This window comes from Eriocheir sinensis, unplaced genomic scaffold (genome assembly GCF_024679095.1).
Source record: "Eriocheir sinensis breed Jianghai 21 unplaced genomic scaffold, ASM2467909v1 Scaffold7, whole genome shotgun sequence".
In the NCBI taxonomy this organism is placed as follows: domain Eukaryota; kingdom Metazoa; phylum Arthropoda; class Malacostraca; order Decapoda; family Varunidae; genus Eriocheir; species Eriocheir sinensis.
The window spans coordinates 288,906-307,306 of NW_026112053.1; the positions used below are offsets into that span (position 1 = coordinate 288,906).

The 18,401-nt window shown below is 42.2% G+C and overlaps 1 protein-coding gene and 3 long non-coding RNA genes across 53 annotated transcripts; 1 reads left to right on the forward strand and 3 right to left on the reverse strand.

The window, feature by feature from the left end:
• Positions 1-145: 145 nt before the first annotated feature.
• LOC126993927 (uncharacterized) lies at positions 146-2,069 on the reverse strand. The gene is made up of 2 exons (XR_007748578.1): positions 426-2,069; positions 146-326 (listed from the first exon to the last, which is right to left on the reverse strand). It is a non-coding gene; the product is annotated as an uncharacterized LOC126993927 (long non-coding RNA).
• Positions 2,070-6,985: 4,916 nt separating this feature from the next.
• On the reverse strand, positions 6,986-10,242 carry LOC126993926 (uncharacterized). 50 transcript variants are annotated; one of them, XR_007748577.1, is made up of 6 exons: positions 8,582-10,242; positions 8,467-8,524; positions 8,352-8,409; positions 7,656-8,291; positions 7,428-7,484; positions 6,986-7,338 (listed from the first exon to the last, which is right to left on the reverse strand). It is a non-coding gene; the product is annotated as an uncharacterized LOC126993926 (long non-coding RNA). The 50 variants fall into 50 exon arrangements; XR_007748544.1 differs by lacking the exon at positions 8,352-8,409 and having other exon boundaries at positions 7,656-8,351; positions 8,641-10,242; XR_007748533.1 differs by having other exon boundaries at positions 7,656-8,409; positions 8,641-10,242.
• Positions 10,243-10,760: 518 nt separating this feature from the next.
• Positions 10,761-14,011, forward strand: LOC126993937 (uncharacterized). Its single transcript, XR_007748587.1, has 2 exons — positions 10,761-13,038; positions 13,807-14,011. It is a non-coding gene; the product is annotated as an uncharacterized LOC126993937 (long non-coding RNA).
• On the reverse strand, positions 13,914-18,192 carry LOC126993936 (UPF0184 protein AAEL002161-like). Its single transcript, XM_050853165.1, has 3 exons — positions 17,940-18,192; positions 16,008-16,191; positions 13,914-14,486 (listed from the first exon to the last, which is right to left on the reverse strand). The coding sequence occupies exons 1-2, from the start codon at positions 18,043-18,045 to the stop codon at positions 16,010-16,012; spliced, it is 288 nt and encodes a 95-aa protein (XP_050709122.1). The 5' UTR covers positions 18,046-18,192; the 3' UTR covers positions 13,914-14,486; positions 16,008-16,009.
• Between the last annotated feature and the right edge of the window lie 209 nt (positions 18,193-18,401).

The following is an 18,401-nucleotide window of genomic DNA, read 5'->3' on the forward strand; positions in this document are numbered from 1 at the left end:
GGAGCAAGAAGTGGCTGCTACAATTCAAGGGAGAAAAATGTAAAGTCATGCACCTTGGGAGGGGAAATCCAGCATACCAATACCACATGGGAAACACTCCACTATCCACCACAGAGGCAGAGAAAGACCTGGGAGTGTATGTTACCAGGCTACCAGTGAAGGGATATCCAGCATACCAATACCACATGGGAAACACTCCACTATCCACCACAGAGGCAGAGAAAGACCTGGGAGTGTATGTTACCAGGCTACCAGTGAAGGGATATCCAGCACACCAATACCACATGGGAAACACTCCACTATCCACCACAGAGGCAGAGAAAGACCTGGGAGTGTATGTTACCAGGCTACCAGTTAAGGGATATCCAGCATACCAATACCACATGGGAAACACTCCACTATCCACCACAGAGGCAGAGAAAGACCTGGGAGTGTATGTTACCAGGCTACCAGTGAAGGGATATCCAGCACACCAATACCACATGGGAAACACTCCACTATCCACCACAGAGGCAGAGAAAGACCTGGGAGTGTATGTTACCAGGCTACCAGTGAAGGGATATCAAGCATACCAATACCACATGGGAAACACTCCACTATCCACCACAGAGGCAGAGAAAGACCTGGGAGTGTATGTTACCAGGCTACCAGTGAAGGCCAAATCCATGCCAATCGCAGCGGAGGGGTTAAAGATATGATGAAATAATGTAAAATATGCCACGGAACATTGCTAAGGTGCCATTATTACAGCAACATAATGACAGGACTCGCTGAATACACGCACATCAGTATTCATGGGAGTATCCAGACACCTCTCGAACCGTTTAAAAATACTCTTATGGAACGCTCTGTCACCTTTCCTAGTGGGAGCTGGAGTTTGTGGACTTTCTATACCCTTGTTTGCCCTTGATTGGTTCCTCTGATGCCACCACCCCCACCACCACATCACAGAACTACCTCATCACCACTACCACCGCCAGTACACCACCCAACCTCTCCCTAACGTGCCCATACACCCTCCACACCACCAGACCACAGCAGAACCCTTTCCTAACATACCCACACACCCCTCCACATCACCACCAGTACATACAACACAATGAATCTTCCTCCACCACTTTCAACACCAAAAAGGAAGTGAAGAAGAGGAAGAGGAGCAAGAACAAGAAGAGGAAGAAGAGAAAAAGATGATGATGAGGAGAAACGACACCAAGAGGAGGAGGAAGAGGAAAAGAACATGAAGAAGAAGAGGAGGAACAAGAGATGAAGCTAGATTAGTATGCAGCTAGTGATTGTGTTATACTGTTTTAGTGGGCATTTTTATTATTATCGCTATTAATATTGATACTAGTTTTTTTTGTGTGTGTGAAAGAAATGACCCTGGTGATTGTTGTAAGTTGAGAGAGAGAGAGAGAGAGTGTTAAGTAGTGGAGGCCCATGTTTGTAAATAGTGCGTATATACGTGTGTGTGTGTGTGTGTGAAAATTTAGCTAATCAGAAGTTTTATATTTTGTCTCTCCCCCCCTGCTCTCTCTCTCTCTCTCTCTCTCTCTCTCTCTCTCTCTCTCTCTCTCTCTCTCCACTTTGATACTTGTACATACCTAACAGACACACACACACACACACACACATGCAAACACACATGAAGAAAATGTAACAAATGTTTGTAAGTCTGTAATTAGAATTTTTTGTTGAAAAAATACTAAAATCATTATTAAACAATTAATGAAAATTTGCGTAATTTTGTATTTCCATAATGAAGACTGAAGTAATGTTGGAGGCAATGGTGAAGTTTTGGTGTACAGTGAGCGCTGCAGTGTGTTGGCGCCGCTCACCCCTGTCCCCGGCCCTGAGCCTGTGGTGGGCAGCAACCCGTCACCCTGGGGCCAGGCAGGGGTGACAGCCGGATAGCTGCAGGTACCTTGCCCAGTAGCCATTTACAGACCAACCCAAAAGAAAGGATGAACAGCTGGGTGGCCTGTGTGCTGACAGCCTGGCCCGGGGTCAAACCCAGGCCCAAGGATTTGTAGCTGGCCGTGCCAACCACTGAGGTGCTGGTCTCCCCTGAGGTGATAATTTTTATTATAACACACATGCCTGGTGGGTGGGTGAGCAGAACACTGGAATTTAGCTTTAACATATCCTCATATCAAAGATGTAGGATAAGGTAAAGGTGAGGTGCTGACAGGAAGAGTGTTTGTGGCTGACCTGGTGGTGCCTCCAAGGCCAGCGCTGAGCTACCTCTTACTGTCTTGTCAGGTGAGCCAAGACAAGGTCAAATCATTTACAGCACAGTCAGGACATGGCAGAGCTCACTGCAGGCCTCAGCGGGACAGTCCTCAGTGCCTGCAGGAGTGGGTTCACTCGCTGACATCAAAGCAGAGGTTCTCAAACTGGGTAAGCTTGTCCCCAGGGGTTCAGGACAGGAATTTAGGAGTATGCAATATGTGCCCCTGAACAGCAGTTTGATGCAGTGGCCTGCCTGAGGCACCATGGTACGGTACAGGGGAAGGGCCAGGCCTGGCAGGTGAACAGTACATGTTTCACTGAACTTGTCATCTCAAAACTCTTAGGCTATAGTTAGTGTACCATTTTGTTCTGGGCCCCAGCGGGGTGTACGACCATCCCGGAACACTTACGAGTGGTAGATACATTGTATAAAAGAGTTAGCAAGCCACTGGGTTACCGTTCCAGTCTTTACTGCTTGTTGTCTCCCTTTACAGGTTCCTGATACTCACCTGCCCTCAGGCAGTGCCACTAACTGTACTCTCTTCAATTTACAAAGAGGTGTCTGGAGTTGCAGACAGGGATGAAAATTATGACATTACTATAGATTAGTAAAGCACATAGCTGGGCGTTATTGCGATACTTTATCGCTGATAACAAAATCGGGTTATCGGCCATCCACTACTTATTTAAATATATATCGGTATCTTCATTACTTTTGTAACCAAACTAGCGATAATCACTACTTTTTTCCGTCTCTCAGAAAAAAAGAACGTCTCCTCCCTACTGCGCATGCGTGGCCCGGGCGCCCGGTGTTGTATGAAAAAACTTCGGGGAATGAAATATCTTCAGTGAAGAGATTTCATACTTAGATCATCAACATTAAAACACTAAGTTATTTTATGTTATACTCAAAAATCAATATATCAAAGAGAAAAATCATTTAGCTTTGCCCCAAAAATGATTACTCACTGCCTCAAATTTGATATTCCATATTCATTTGTGAGCATGCCATGGTATTGAAGGCACCCGGTGTTGTGTTATTTGGTGTCCCATCGTCAAAAGCTGGCGCTTTTGTTTACAAACACTGGTCTCTCGTGAACTGCGCATGGTCAGACCAGTAAGCGTAGCCCTGTACAGTCTCACAAAGCTTTTTAACACATTAAGAGTTGCTGGAAGGCTGAATCAGACTCTATACGAGTTGTATTTATATGTACAGAGTGTCGTTCTAGAAGCAGCGAGGATGGTGGTACTGTATGTCTGATTCAGCCTTCCAGCAACTATTAACCTATCCGATGTGATTGATACGGATTTGTCTTTTACCGGTAGCCTGGCAACATTATAGTCTCAGGTCTTTCTCTGCCTCTGTGGTGAATAGTGGAGTGTTTCCCATGTGGTATTGGTGTGCTGGATTTCCCCTCCCAAGGTGCATGACTTTACATTTTTTTTCATTGAATTGTAGCAGCCACTGTTTGTTCCACTCCTGTAGCTTGGTGATGTCTTCTTGTAGGAAATCCGCAGTCAAGGGGTTGATTACGGTTAAAAAGCTTTGTGAGACTGTACAGGTCTACAATTAATGGTCTGAGCATGCACAGTTCACGAGAGACCAGTGTTTGTAAACAAAAGCGCCAGCTTTGACGGTGGGGACGCCAAATAACACAACACCGGTTCAGGCGTTTCTAGTATTACCGTCCATAGGTACGTGTCAACGTGTGGTTTTCAGGTTTTGTAAGTTTTCCTAAAATACAGATAATGAAAATTTTAATTCATCTGTTTTTTATCTGAAATATCAATATAGTATCGTTTTCGCCTATCGGACTTATCGCTAGCTAGTATCGGAATTGTAGATTTATATCGGTTATCGGTTATCGCCTATATTTGTGTCTCCAGTTAACGAATATCGGTTATCACCGATAAGGTTTTCCATTATCAGTTATCGGGTATCGGGAATAAGGTTTTCTGTTATCGTGCTCAGCTATGGTAAAGCATATAACAAACTGACAACTGGAGGTCCATACGATGTAGGATAAAGTTTTGAGGTGAATCATGGTGCAGCTCAGTGACAGGCTGCAAAGACTCCAAGCTGATGGTGATGAAGTGTGGCAGCGGCTGAGTGGTCAGTGTGAGGGCGTGGTGTCCTGGAGGGCCCAGGATCACGTCCTGCCCACCACTTCAAGCTGGCAATGTTCAGTCATCACCGAGTGGCCAGTGGCTGCCCACCTGCTGTCCTGATGTCCACCCATCAACCCGGACTCCAGCGACACTCCCAAGAGGATCAAATTGAGCTCCGAGGGACAGCGTGGGCCAAGCAAGAATGGCACCACTATAAAACACTTGCCCACAACACTAACAGACTGGGGCCAACAAACAGCCAATATCAAGAAAGCTTACCGGAGCTATGAGCCCAATGCAAAAAGAATCACATTGGGCTCATGTTACTATATAGTGGCATCCCACAAAGATCAGTCTGGGGTCTATCACTGTGTGTCACATAAAGAATAATTAGTTCAGAAAATGCCGCTGTGGAGGAACATGACAGCCCTTGAAAGGAGCAACTTTTAACTCATCTATTTTGGCAAACTTGAGGCTGTGAGTGGCTGGGAAACAGCTAGCTATGGGGTGAATATCAGGGTAGCAGAACAGTCTGGGGTGAAGATTAGCATGCTCCTCTCAAACCTGTGCAGCCACTAGTATTTTTCTTCCCTTAAAAATCATTGTTACTTGGTATTTTTGGTTACAATGTCAACCCATTTGTGGCGGCCGGCATCCAGCCCTGACACTTCTGCTATCAACTGATCCGGGTGTGACTTAAGCGGGGATCATGTTTCTTAATGGTCCCTCCAAGCGAGAGAAATGAGAAAAAATCACCCCTCACACAAACCATTTTATAATATATATCAAAGCATTTGTGATCAGATTATGTATCATCTATTTTGGGGGTAAATATCATGGCACAAATTTGGCCTGTCGTTGCTACACGGTGAAGCCACAAATTTGGCCTGTCACTGCTACACGGTGAAGCCACAAATTTGGCCTGTCACTGCTACACGGTGAAGCCACAAATTTGGCCCGTCGCTGCTACACGGTGAAGCCACAAATTTGGCCCGTCGCTGCTACACGGTGAAGCCACAAATTTGGCCCGTCGCTGCTACACGGTGAAGCCACAAATTTGGCCCGTCGCTGCTACACGGTGAAGCCACAAATTTGGCCTGTCACTGCTACGGTGAAGCCACAAATTTGGCCTCGCTGCTACGGTGAAGCCACAAATTTGGCCAGTCGCTGCTACACGGTGAAGCCACAAATTTGGCCCGTCGCTGCTACACGGTGAAGCCACAAATCTGGCCTGTCACTGCTACATGGTGAAGCCACAAATTTGGCCTGTCACTGCTACACGGTGAAGCCACAAATTTGGCCCGTCGCTGCTACACGGTGAAGCCACAAATTTGGCCCGTCGCTGCTACACGGTGAAGCCACAAATTTGGCCCGTCGCTGCTACACGGTGAAGCCACAAATTTGGCCCATCGCTGCTACTGGGTTAATGATTGCCACATGTCACCACGGCCTCCAACTGACTCAAATTTTGGGTGCTGCACATTGGGCAATACTGACCAGTGACACTAAACAATAAACATGCTAGGACGGAAATGGCCGTACCCAAGCGGATAGGCTAAGACCACAACCCACAGACCAGCGGAACACTACACTCATCGCCTTTGGAAGCTGCATCACTCTTCATCACCCTTTCCTTTGTTTCTATAAATTACTGACAACTACATAACTTCAACTTCAGTAGAGACTAACACAGCATTTGAAAAAACAGGCATTAGTCCACCTGGCACTCAACCCCAGCCCAGGAGCCAGCCTCAGGGGTAGTGTAACATCAAAGGACACTCACCTACAGGCTCAGGAAGATCCTCCACTTCTGCGACCGCCACAAGCAAGGGATCCTCTCTGATGAACTCTTTGCCTTATAAGTCCTTAAAAACTGTGCTTCCGTGCTGATGCCCTGCCTGGCCAAACTCTTGCGTGGGTGCCTCTCAACATCCACCTTTCCTTCCGGGGAGACTATCAGACACCTCTCCACCTGGAACTGACCGCTCTTTTGACCTCTCCTTTTTTTCTCTTGCCAAAGCAGCGTCTAGTGGGCTTTTTTGTTGATGTTTTTGCCCTTGCTGTAAGAAAATAAATAACAGTAAACATTGGCTCTGTTGTCCTGCAGTAACGGGCCGCCGGTAAAACAGTCATGGGGGTCAACACCTGGATATCATAGTGAGTGTCAGTAGAGGTGACGGGCGGCATGCAGCACACCACTGACCCAGCACATGACCTTACCCGCAAAAATATGACATAAGGGAGACAGTACTGCAGGTCGCTCTAGACAGCACTCACCACCCCACCACTAACACACACACACACACACACACACAGGAGAGGAGACCTGATAGCGGTGTACAGGGTGGCGAGCGGGATGGAGAATCTGGACAGTGAGGACCTGGACGAGAGAGAAACGAGAGGACATGGAAAGAAGTTGAGGGCGACCATGTGCAGGCGAGATGTGAAAAAGTTTAGCTTCCAAAACAGAAGCATTGAGCTGTGGAATGGACTGGAGGAGGAGGTGGTTTGTGCAAGAAACATTCATGATTTTAAGGAAAAGTTGGATAAGAGAGGATATGGAGATGGGACAGCGCGAGAGTAGCTCTTTTCCCGTATGTCACAACTAGGTAAATACACACACATACACACATGGAAATAACACCAATTCTCACGTTAGTCAATATATATTTTTTTTCTGCTTTCTCCATCTTGCCATACATACACACAAACAATATACATACACTTCTAAGCCTACCCACAACCCCTTAACCAAGTACTATACATATATATACTACATTAAATATACACACGGGCACTTTACATGCACCAAAGGAGGATGTCTCGAGAGGTGGAATGTTACTTTAGTGGAATGAAATTTAGTGTGGAGAGGAATATAAGTGCGTTACCTCAGCGGAATGAAATTTATTATGGAAAAGATTAGAAGATGGGAAAAATGTGTTACCTCAGCGGAATGAAATTTATTATGGAAAATATTAGGAGATGGGAAAAATGTGTTACCTCAGCGGAATGAAATTTATTATGGAAAATATTAGGAGATGGATGAAATTTATTATGGAAAATATTAGGAGATGGGAAAAATGTGTTACCTCAGCGGAATGAAATTTATTATGGAAAAGATTAGAAGATCGGAAAATGTATGTTACCTCAGCAGAATGAAATTTATTATGGAAAGGATTACAAGATCGGAAAATGTATGTTACCTCAGCAGAATGAAATTTATTATGGAAAAGATTACAAGATCGGAAAATGTATGTTACCTCAGCAGAATGAAATTTATTATGGAAAAGATTACAAGATCGGAAAATGTATGTTACCTCAGCAGAATGAAATTTATTATGGAAAAGATTACAAGATCGGAAAATGTATGTTACCTCAGCAGAATGAAATTTATTATGGAAAAGATTACAAGATCGGAAAAATGTATGTTACCTCAGTGGAATGAAATTTATAATGGAAAATATTAGAAGATCAGAAAAGTGTATGTTACCTCAGCGGAATGAAATTTATTATGGAAGATATTAGAAGATCGGAAAATGTATGTTACCTCAGCGGAATGAAATTTATTATGGAAAAGATTACAAGATCAGAAAAATGTATGTTACCTCAGCAGAATGAAATTTATTATGGAAAAGATTACAAGATCGGAAAATGTATGTTACCTCAGCGGAATGAAATTTATTATGGAAAATATTAGAAGATCAGAAAAATGTATGTTACCTCAGCGGAATGAAATTTATTATGGAAAATATTAGAAGATCAGAAAAATGTATGTTACCTCAGCGGAATGAAATTTATTATGGAAAATATTACAAGATGGGAAAAAATGTATGTTACCTCAGTGGAATGAAATTTATTATGGAAAATATTAGAAGATCGGAAAAATGTATGTTACCTCAGCGGAATGAAATTTATTATGGAAAATATTACGAGATCAGAAAAATGTATGTTACCTCAGCGGAATGAAATTTATTATGGAAAAGATTAGAAGATCAGAAAAAAATGTATGTTACCTCAGCGGAATGAAATTTATTATGGAAAATATTAGAAGATCTGAAAAGTGTATGTTACCTCAGCGGAATGAAATCTATTATGGAAGAGATTAGAGGATCGGAAAATGTATGTTACCTCAGCGGAATGAAATTTATTATGGAAAAGATTACAAGATCAGAAAAGTGTATGTTACCTCAGCAGAATGAAATCTATTATGGAAGAGATTAGAGGATCGGAAAATGTGTGTTACCTCAGCGGAATGAAATTTATTTTCGAAAAGATTACAAGATCGGAAAAAATGTATCTTACCTCAGCGGAATGAAATTTAATACAGAAAATATTAGTAGATGGGAAAAAATGTCAAAACTATAAAAAAAAAACAAGAAAAATAAAGACAGTAGGATATTAAAATTACTTACACTATTACTCAAAACGTCGATACAGGTTACATAGCGCTAGAAAACCCCTACGCTAGTCCTTCCATGTCATAATCCTCGTCGCCAGAAAAAAAACACACCAATCCTACCATGTCTTAATCATTGCCACCCTCATGAGCAAACAGATCCATATTCCTTGCAGTCCGGAAATCACCAATAGCTGCCTAGTTTTCCTGTACGTCTCAAGGTAAAGATGTTACAAGAAATGAGAGAACACACACCCTGGATGACAATAGAAAGAGACTGATGTGGATGCGGATATAGGGCCAGTTTCACAGTTCCCCGTGATGGGTTAGTAAGCTCCCAAACCAATACCAGAGCCTTTGAAATTTCCTTGTATAGTGTCTGGTGTTTATATCGAAGTTCACAAATTGGATGAAACTATACAGGAAAAGTCTTGTGTATTTAGTGTGGCATCGAAGACCTCACCATTTTGGATTGTATGGGATTCTGTAGTTTGGTTCGGGCTGTTACGAAGACACTGTGTTGGACTGTGGAATTGGCTCATAGACAGACACAGATAGAGATACATATCATCATTTTGTAAAGAAACCGCTTAAGTCATTATTTTCTACTTTTCAGGAAATTATAAAAGAACTGTCATCATCTCATTTGGCTTAACCTGGTAGCAGCGAGGATCATGTTTCTTAATGGTCCCCCCAAGCGAGAAAAATGAGAAAAAATCACCCCTCACACAACCCATTTCATAATATATATCAAAGCATTTGTGATCTGATTATGTATTATCTATTTTGGGGGGTTTAAATCATGGTACAAATCTGGCCTGTCGCTGCTACACGGTAAAGCCACAAATTTGGCCCGTCGCTGCAACACGGTGAAGCCACAAATTTGGCCCGTCGCTGCTACACGGTGAAGCCACAAATTTGGCCCGTCGCTGCAACACGGTGAAGCCACAAATTTGGCCCATCGCTGCTACCGGGTTAAGATTTAGGCAGAAACGAAAAGGCCTATTCTAGAACACTCAAACCCTGAATAACGAAGCCAACTATACAAAATTGGGCATCATGTTAAAAAATTGATGTAGACAAAAACATGGAAATCGCTGAAAAATGACTTAGGCGATTATTTCATGAGGGTGACGAAGGCTTTAAAAGATGTTAGAAGAAATACTAGGACTAAGGGCCATATTTTAAAACATGTCGTCGCCCAAGTTCACATATTTGACATGGCTTTCGTAGGAGCTGTAGGCCTTTCCAGGGATAGTTTTATGACCCTGGTGGTAGTTTGACCCTTCCTCTGTGCCATGAACCTAAAAAAACACTCATGAAAACCAGATTGACCTCCTCTTAGACCTTTAGAAATACAGTCGTCCCTCAAATAGTATGGTTTCCAATAGTTTGGTTTCGGTTTTACGTGGATTTTCATAGAAGATTTTATTAGAATTTTTTAATTTCCCGATGAGCCGGAAATTTAACCCGGGAACACAAACCTGGGGTGCTGTCCACCCCAAAAAAAAAAATTTATTCTTCTCCTGCTAGCCGCTCAGCACAGCTCAGCGATCCTCCTATTCGAAGGTTTTGTTTGGAGGGAGGTGGTGTGTGTGTGTGTGTGCTTCTTCTGTTGTGTTTGTTATTTTTTTTTTTTTTGCAGCACGTTAGTTTTTTGTTTTTTGTTATTGTGTGTATGTGGGGGGTGCATGACCACTTTTTATGATATGCTGGGGTATTACCCACCCCAGGTGTTGTGTTTATTTTTTTTTTTAAAAAAATTTTTTTTTTATTATTTTTTTTTTTTTTTTTTTTTTTATTTTTTTAAATTTTTTTTTTTTTTTTTTTTTTTTTTTTTTTTTTTAAATTTAGTGAGTCAAGTCAAGTAACTTTAACAACCAAATGAAGAGGAGGCTAATTTAATTTTGTTTTTCAAAAAAAAATTTTTGAAAAAAAAAATTCGTTTTTTTTTCCGAATCGAAATGGGGGAGCTATGTGTCAGTGTGAGTGTATGTGTGGTGTAAAAGTGAAGGTTTGAGTTAAAAATCCTAAAAAGATTATCTATGACAATCCGTATAAAACCAAAACCGAACTATTGGAAACCGTACTATTTAAGGAACGACTGTAGTTGATGTGAGAAGCGATGGTGTCTTAAAATACAGCCCACACACGCCCTGGATGACGACAGAATGAGCTTGTGGCATAGATGGAAATTGATGTAGATGCAGATAAAGACAGACACATGGAGAGATACATATGCAGCTCATGGTATTGGCAGAATGTTAGGAGAAATACTGGGGCACACACACCCTGGTTGACGATAGATAGAGCTTGTGGCATAGACAGAGATTGATGTAGATGCAGATATAGACAGAGACATAGAGATAGAGATAGCTTGTGATATCAACCGGAATGTTAGCAAGGGAAATCTTAGAACACATACCCCTTGAAATACAATAGATACAGCTTGTGATAGATACAGATATACATACAGCTTGTGATATCGACTGAAATGTTAGTATGGGGTAATTTTAGAACAGGCAAACTTTGAAATATAATAGATAACGCTTGCAATAGATACAGATAGAGAGATACAGGCATAACTAGAGCTTGTGATATTGACTGGAATGTTAGCAAGGGGAATTTTGGAACACTCCCCCCCTTAAATGATAACAGATACAGCTTACGATAGATACAGACGGAGATAAAGAAACAGGCATAGAAAGAGCTTGTGATATTGACCGGAATGTTAGCAAGGGTAATTTTGGACCCCCCCCCCCCTAACCCAGTAGCAGCGGGGATCATGTTTCTTAATGGTCCCTCCAAGCGAGAAAATTGAGAAAAAATCGCCCCTCACACAAACCATTTCATAATCTATATCAAAGCATTTGTGATCAGTTTATGCATCATCTATTTTGGGGGGTTTATATCATGGCACAAATTTGGCCCGTCGCTGCTACCGGGTTAAATGACAACAGATACAGACATAGATATACATACAGCTTGTGATATTGACTGAAATCTTAGTATAGGGTAATTTTAGAATAGACAAACTTTGAAATACAATAAATAACGCTTCCAATAGATACATATAGAGATACAGGGATGTGCGTCATTATGAAAAACTGATTGAGTCTAAAATTCTGACGATCGCCGAGAAGTGACTTAGGCAGGTTGTTGATGAGGGCGACGGCATATTAGATGGCTGTTTCTCTCTCTCTCTCTTTCTCTCTCTCTCTCTCTCTCTCTCTCTCTCTCTCTCTCTCTCTCTCTCTCTCTCTCTCTCTCTCTCTCTCTTCCTCCACAATCTTTCCTCTCCCTTCTCTCATTATTCTTCCTCTTCCTTCCTTTATCTTCTCTTCCCTTCCCTATATCCCCTTCTTCCTCCTCCTCCTCTCCCTTCACTGCTATCGGACAAGAATGGACTCACTAGCAAACCTTCCTCCACTTCAATCTACAACTTCTACACACACCCACTTACTTAAGGACCTCCAGCCACTTATTCTACACATTAATCTACTTATGTACACTTTTTAACTACTTACTCTACCAATACTTGTCTCATTATAACACTTTTTTGTCAATCGTGTCTCTACTTGACAACCCAGAGAGTACTTTAGTGAAATTTGGTAGTAGTAGAAGAGGTAGTAGTAGTAGTAGTAGTAGTAGTAGTAGTAGTAATAGTAGTAGTAGTAGTAGTAGTATCATATCTATTCCCTTCAATTTCTTACCATACCTCTCCACCCAAAATTGATCTCTCTTTTGGGCACTCTTTACTTTAGTCTATTATGGGAGCGGCAAGTAGCAGGTTTTTTTTTCTTTCTTTTTGTACTCGATTTGTTGCCCTCGAACCGTCTCCTTCATTGTAAAAAAAATACATAAATAAATAACAAACCATTGAATCCTACCTGTCCTGTCTACTTGTCCTGGGTTACACGGCATAGGTTCACGGGCTCGGCACCACAAGGGAGGCTTTCATGACCAGTAATTCATACATACACGGTTACACGGCAGCCTTCACACCACAACCTCGTACTTCTCAATGGTACTCCCGTTGTAAGGTTGGCTAATAGGAGGAAGCACCCAAATCAGTCATATGTTAGCAGGCCATACCCAATAGAGTCATGCGTCAGGGTGAGAGGTGGATTGGTAGATTGGGTTGTAGAAGGCGTGAATGCACCCAATCAAGTCATGTGTTTGGTTGAGTGATGGACGCACCCAAATGAGGTCATATAAGAGGTGGATGTACCCAATGTAAGTCACTTGAGAGGAAGCTGTACCCAATTTTAAGTCATTTGAGAGGAGGCTGTACCCAATTTTAAGTTATTTGAGAGAAGGCTGTACCCAATTTTAAGTAATTTGAGAGGAAGCTGTACCCAATTTTAAGTAATTTGAGAGGAGGCTGTACCCAATTTTAAGTCATTTGAGAGGAAGCTGTACCCAATTTTAAGTCACTTGAGAGGAAGCTGTACCCAATTTTAAGTCATTTGAGAGGAGGCTGTACCCAATTTTAAGTCATTTGAGAGGAAGCTGTACCCAATTTTAAGTCATTTGAGAGGAAGCTGTACCCAATTTTAAGTCATTTGAGAGGAGGCTGTACCCAATTTTAAGTCATTTGAGAGGAAGCTGTACCCAATTTTAAGTCATTTGAGAGGAGGCTGTACCCAATTTTAAGTCATTTGAGAGAAGGCTGTACCCAATTTTAAGTCACTTGAGAGGAGGCTGTACCCAATTTTAAGTCATTTGAGAGGAGGCTGTACCCAATTTTAAGTCACTTGAGAGGAGGCTGTACCCAATTTTAAGTCATTTGAGAGGAGGCTGTACCCAATTTTAAGTCATTTGAGAGGAGGCTGTACCCAATTTTAAGTCATTTGAGAGGAGACTGTACCCAATTTTAAGTCATTTGAGAGGAGGCTGTACCCAATTTTAAGTCATTTGAGAGGAGGCTGTACCCAATTTTAAGTCATTTGAGAGGAGGCTGTACCCAATTTTAAGTCATTTGAGAGGAAGCTGTACCCAATTTTAAGTCATTTGAGAGGAGGCTGTACCCAATTTTAAGTCATGTCATTGCCAAACATCCCCAATTTTAGGTCATGTGAGAGAGGATGTACCCAATTTTAAGTCATGTCAGTGGCGAGCATACCAATTTTAAGTCATGTCAGAGGTAAATGTACCCAATTTAAGTCATATGAGAGGAAAATGTACCCAATTAAGTTCATCCCCACAAGCTAAGTTATTGTTATCATTTTCAGTGGTGCCATGAAAGAAGAAAAGTAGAAAAAAGATGAAGAAAAAGATGCAGAGAAAGAACAATGCCTTCCCGGACACACATGAGCGCTCTGAACCACCCAAACAACCACTCGTGTAAACCAGGACACAGCTACATCAACCTCCACCAAACGAGATCTTCCCCGTCAACCACACATAACAGTTTCAAGTCTACGGTCTCTATCGAATCAACTTTTAACAGGATCAAGACACAGCGAACCTTACCAACCAAGATCTTTTCCGTCGACATTCCCTACAGGTTACAATTTTACGGTCTCTATCGAATCTACTTTTAACAACCAGTGATTTCTTCTACCTCTTCTAGCTCTACCGAGGCGCACACTTGTGATCTCAGGGCCGTGTGGAGGGTGGTGGTACAGCTGGCAGTGTGTGGGGGGCTTGTTCTGTTCCCTTGGCGTCTTGGAGGTGGCTGGCTGAGGCTGCGTGCACTGTCTCCACCTCCTCGCGGCCCTCCGTCACATGAGGTACAGCGCCCCTTGCCCTGTTAAAAGGTGAGATGTGTTAGGAGTGTGTGTGTGTGTTCGATGTTAGTGTAGGGCAAATAAACAGAAAATGATGAAAAAAATGAAATAAAGATAAAAAATAGAGGAGGAAGATGAAAAAAGAAGTAGAAAAAATGATGAAGATGACAAATAAGAAGAAAAGGAAGAAAATAATGATGCAGAAGAAAAAGAATACCAAAAAATAAACAGAAAAAAAACCTCACTATATTGCTGCTCTCCAAAAAGCCAAAAGCACAAGAATATCAAAAGTCATAATTCAAATCGGGTGTGAAAGACGCCTTGACCCTCCCTCTTGAAGGCGCTTAAGTCACAGGAAGGAGGAAATACAGACAAAGGAAGGAGGAAAGGAAGGCTGGAAGTGCTGTTTCAGTCCCCCATAAGTGCCAAAGAGGGGATGAGGTTGTGCCAAGATATATAAATGATGTAAATATGAAAGGTGTTTAAGTCACAGGCAGGAGGAGGAAACAGACAAAGGAAGGAGGGAAGACTTAAGTGCCGTTTCAATCCCCCTTAAGTGCCAAAGAGGGGATGAGGTTGTGCCAAGATATATAAATGATGTAAATATGAATGGGGTTAAGGAGTATAGGGGGCAGCATAGGGCATTTAAGTCACAGGCAGCAGGAGGAAATACAAAGGAAGGAAGGAAGCCTGGAAGTGCTGTTTCAATCCCCCATAAGTGCCAAAGAGGGGATGAGGTTGTGTCAAGAGATATAAATGATGTAAATTTGAATGGGGTTGAGGAGTTTAGGGGGCAGCATATGGAGTATCAAGGCCCCTCACTGCTGATTCTGACCCTCTTTGGGCTACTCTATCGACTATCTACAGGAGCAACGCCAGTGGGATTTTCTGTGTAACTATCATTTTAACTTGAGCTGCCTCCTAGACTGTGATATGTAAACAATGACACACATACACCCTTTGTATGCTATTATTAACTAGACTGCCCCCTCACACCCACCCACACACACACCCTTTGAAAGCCCCTGTTAGCTAGACTGCCCCCTCACACACACACCCACACACACCCTTTGAAAGCCCCTGTTAGCTAGACTGCCCCCTCACACACACACACACACACACACCCTTTGAAAGCCCCTGTTAGCTAGACTGCCCCCTCACACACACACCCTTTGAAAGCCCCTGTTAGCTAGACTGCCCCCTCACACACACACACACACACACACACACACACACACAGTCGGAGAGTCATGTTAATTGGATATTCGGTGATACGTATACGGTGAGAAATATAGAATTAGCATTCCACTACAAGGATAAGGATATGATGAAAAAGTTAATAACCACTATGATTCGACGAAGAAAAAAATAATTATGAAGGAAAAGTAGAAAGAGAAAACAAGAAAATGGCCAAAAAAAAGGATGCAGAAGGAAAAAGAAGACAAAAAATGGAGAGAAAAAACAAGATAACAAAAAAAAGGGTGAAGAAAAAAGTAAAAAGAAAAATGAAGAAAAAAAAGAATACCCAAATCCGCCCTCACATCTACTGCCGCTCTTGCTCCGTTTTCTTCACCGCCTCCGCCACCTCCGCCGCCGCTGCCTCCCGGATGGCGCGGTTCTCCTCCAGGATCTTGCGAAGTCTGTCGTTGATGGCGTCGTTGCGCTGCTCAAGGGTGTCAAGTGCAGAGCTCAGCGCGTCCAACTCAGCATCCAGCTTGAGGAACTCTGAGAACACAATCATCATCATCAGCACAGGTATTGGAAGTGTCAGGGTAAGGTCACATATCCGACTGTTTGGCTCATGCAGTAGACCCTCTATATAATAATGTAAGACAGGCACCAAGGAAATCTGCACTAAATGAAGGCGTTATTTCACTTCGATTTATTAATTTTGGGCTGGTGGGATTCTGTGTGTGTGTGTGTGTGTGTGTGTGTGTAGCGTCAGCTAAATAGAGGGTCTGGTGTATTCCGCAACACTTGAGGGCTGACACACACACCCATATGCTAAGGCTTTGGTGGAAGGTGAGATGGAAAATGAAAACTATAATAATAAACCTGCACTCAATCATGAATTCAATATTGACCCAAATATAACCTAACTGAAACCATGAATGATGCCTTAAAACACTCAACCTTAAAAACTGTCAAATGGAGGAAGAAAATACCAGTAATTGTGGAGATTGACTCAGCGCCTCCAAAATAGGATATTACGCCTCCATATTATAGTTCTATTACGCCTCCATATTATAGTTAAGGGACAAAATACATGTCCCTCAACGATGTCGGCGTCACTGTATGGAAAGGGTTAATCCTCTTCTAAATCTCTTAATCCTCTTCCATTTCCTCTTAATCCTCTTTTAAACCTCTTAAGAGGAAATGGAAGAGGATTAAACCCTTCACTCCGGCGATGCCGACGTTGGTGTCCGACAGCGTCACCTAAAAATCACCTAAAAATCCTCAACCTAAAAATTCTCATTCTAGAAATCCTCATCCTAAATATCCACATCTTAAAAATCCTCAACCTAAAAATCCTTAACCAAAAAATCTCATCCTAAAAATCCTTATCCTAAAAATCCTCAACCTAAAAATCCTTATCCTAAAAAACTCATCCTAAAAATCCTGATCCTAGAAATCCTCAACCTAAAAATCCTCAACCTAAAAATCCTCAACCTAAAAATTCTTATCCTAAAAATCCTCATCCTAGAAATCCTCAACCTAAAAATCCTCAACCTAAAAATCCTCAACCTAAAAATCCTTATCCTAAAAATCCTCATCGTAGAAATCCTCAACCTAAAAATCCTCATCCTAAAAATCCTCATCGTAGAAATCCTCATCCTAAAAATCAACATCCTAAAATTCCTTAACCTAAAAATCCACATCCTAAAAATCCTTATCTTAAAAATCAACCTAAATATCCTCAACCTAAAAATCCTACCTAAAAATCCTCATCCTAAAAACCCTCAACCTAAAAATCCTACCTAAAAATCTTATATACATAAAAATTCTGAGTCTAAAAATCCTTACCCTAAAAATCTTTATCCTAAAAATCCTTATCCTAAAAATCCTCAACCTAAAAATCCTCAACTTAAAAATCCTTATCCTAAAAATCCTCATCCCAAAAATCTGCAGCCTAAAATCAACCTAAAAATCTTACATAAATATCCTCAACCTAAAAATCTGATATAAAAATCCTCATCCTAAAATTCCTCAACCTAAAAATCCTACCTAAGAATCCTCAACCAAAAAATCATCCTAAAAATCCTCATCCTAGAAATCATCCTAAAACCCCTCAACCTAAAAATCTTATATACCTAAAAATTCTCAATCTAAAAATCCTACCTAAGAATCCTTGGCCCAGAATCCTAAGCCTAAAAATCCTTAGCCAAAAAAAATAGAAGGATCTTCCCCCCCCCCCCCCCCCCAGACTAGTAAGGCTCAACAAGCGTATTCTAGTCCCAGTGACTCCGCCGTACCTTCAATGTCGCCCTCGTCCTCCTCCTCCTCCTCTTCCCCGTCCCTCCCGCCCTCCTGGTCCTCCTCCACGGGGCCATTGCCAACTTCGGTCTTCGTGAACTTCATAATGGAGAGGAGGGAGGGGCCAGACAGCACTCAGCAGGACAGCAGGCCACCTCTCAGCAAGACAGCAGGCCACCACACAGCACGGCAGCACTCAGCAGGCCAGCACTCAGCAGGTCAGCACTCAGCACGCTAGCGCTCAGCAGGTCAGCACTCAGCAGGCCGCCGCTCGCTCCACTGTTTACCTCGGTCACCTGATTCTTAAGCGTTACAGACTTAACAAATTTCTCCTTTTCCTGCATTATAATCATATTTCGTTCTATCTATTTTTTTTATCTTTGTATGTTATTAATTAAATGGAACTGCCAGTTGTGGTGGTGCAGGCGTCCGGCCAGCCCTGAGCACGCCCACAGCCCCGC

What these genes read in the sequence shown, in the direction of transcription:
- LOC126993936 (XM_050853165.1), bottom strand. Translation starts at nt 18,045, where the DNA reads ATGAAGTTCACGAAGACCGAAGTTGGCAATGGCCCCGTGGAGGAGGAC. An exon ending in GGACGAGGGCGACATTGAAG is followed by an intron (nt 16,192 to 17,939) that starts GTACGGCGGAGT and finishes TTGTGTTCTCAG; the next exon opens with AGTTCCTCAAGCTGGATGCT.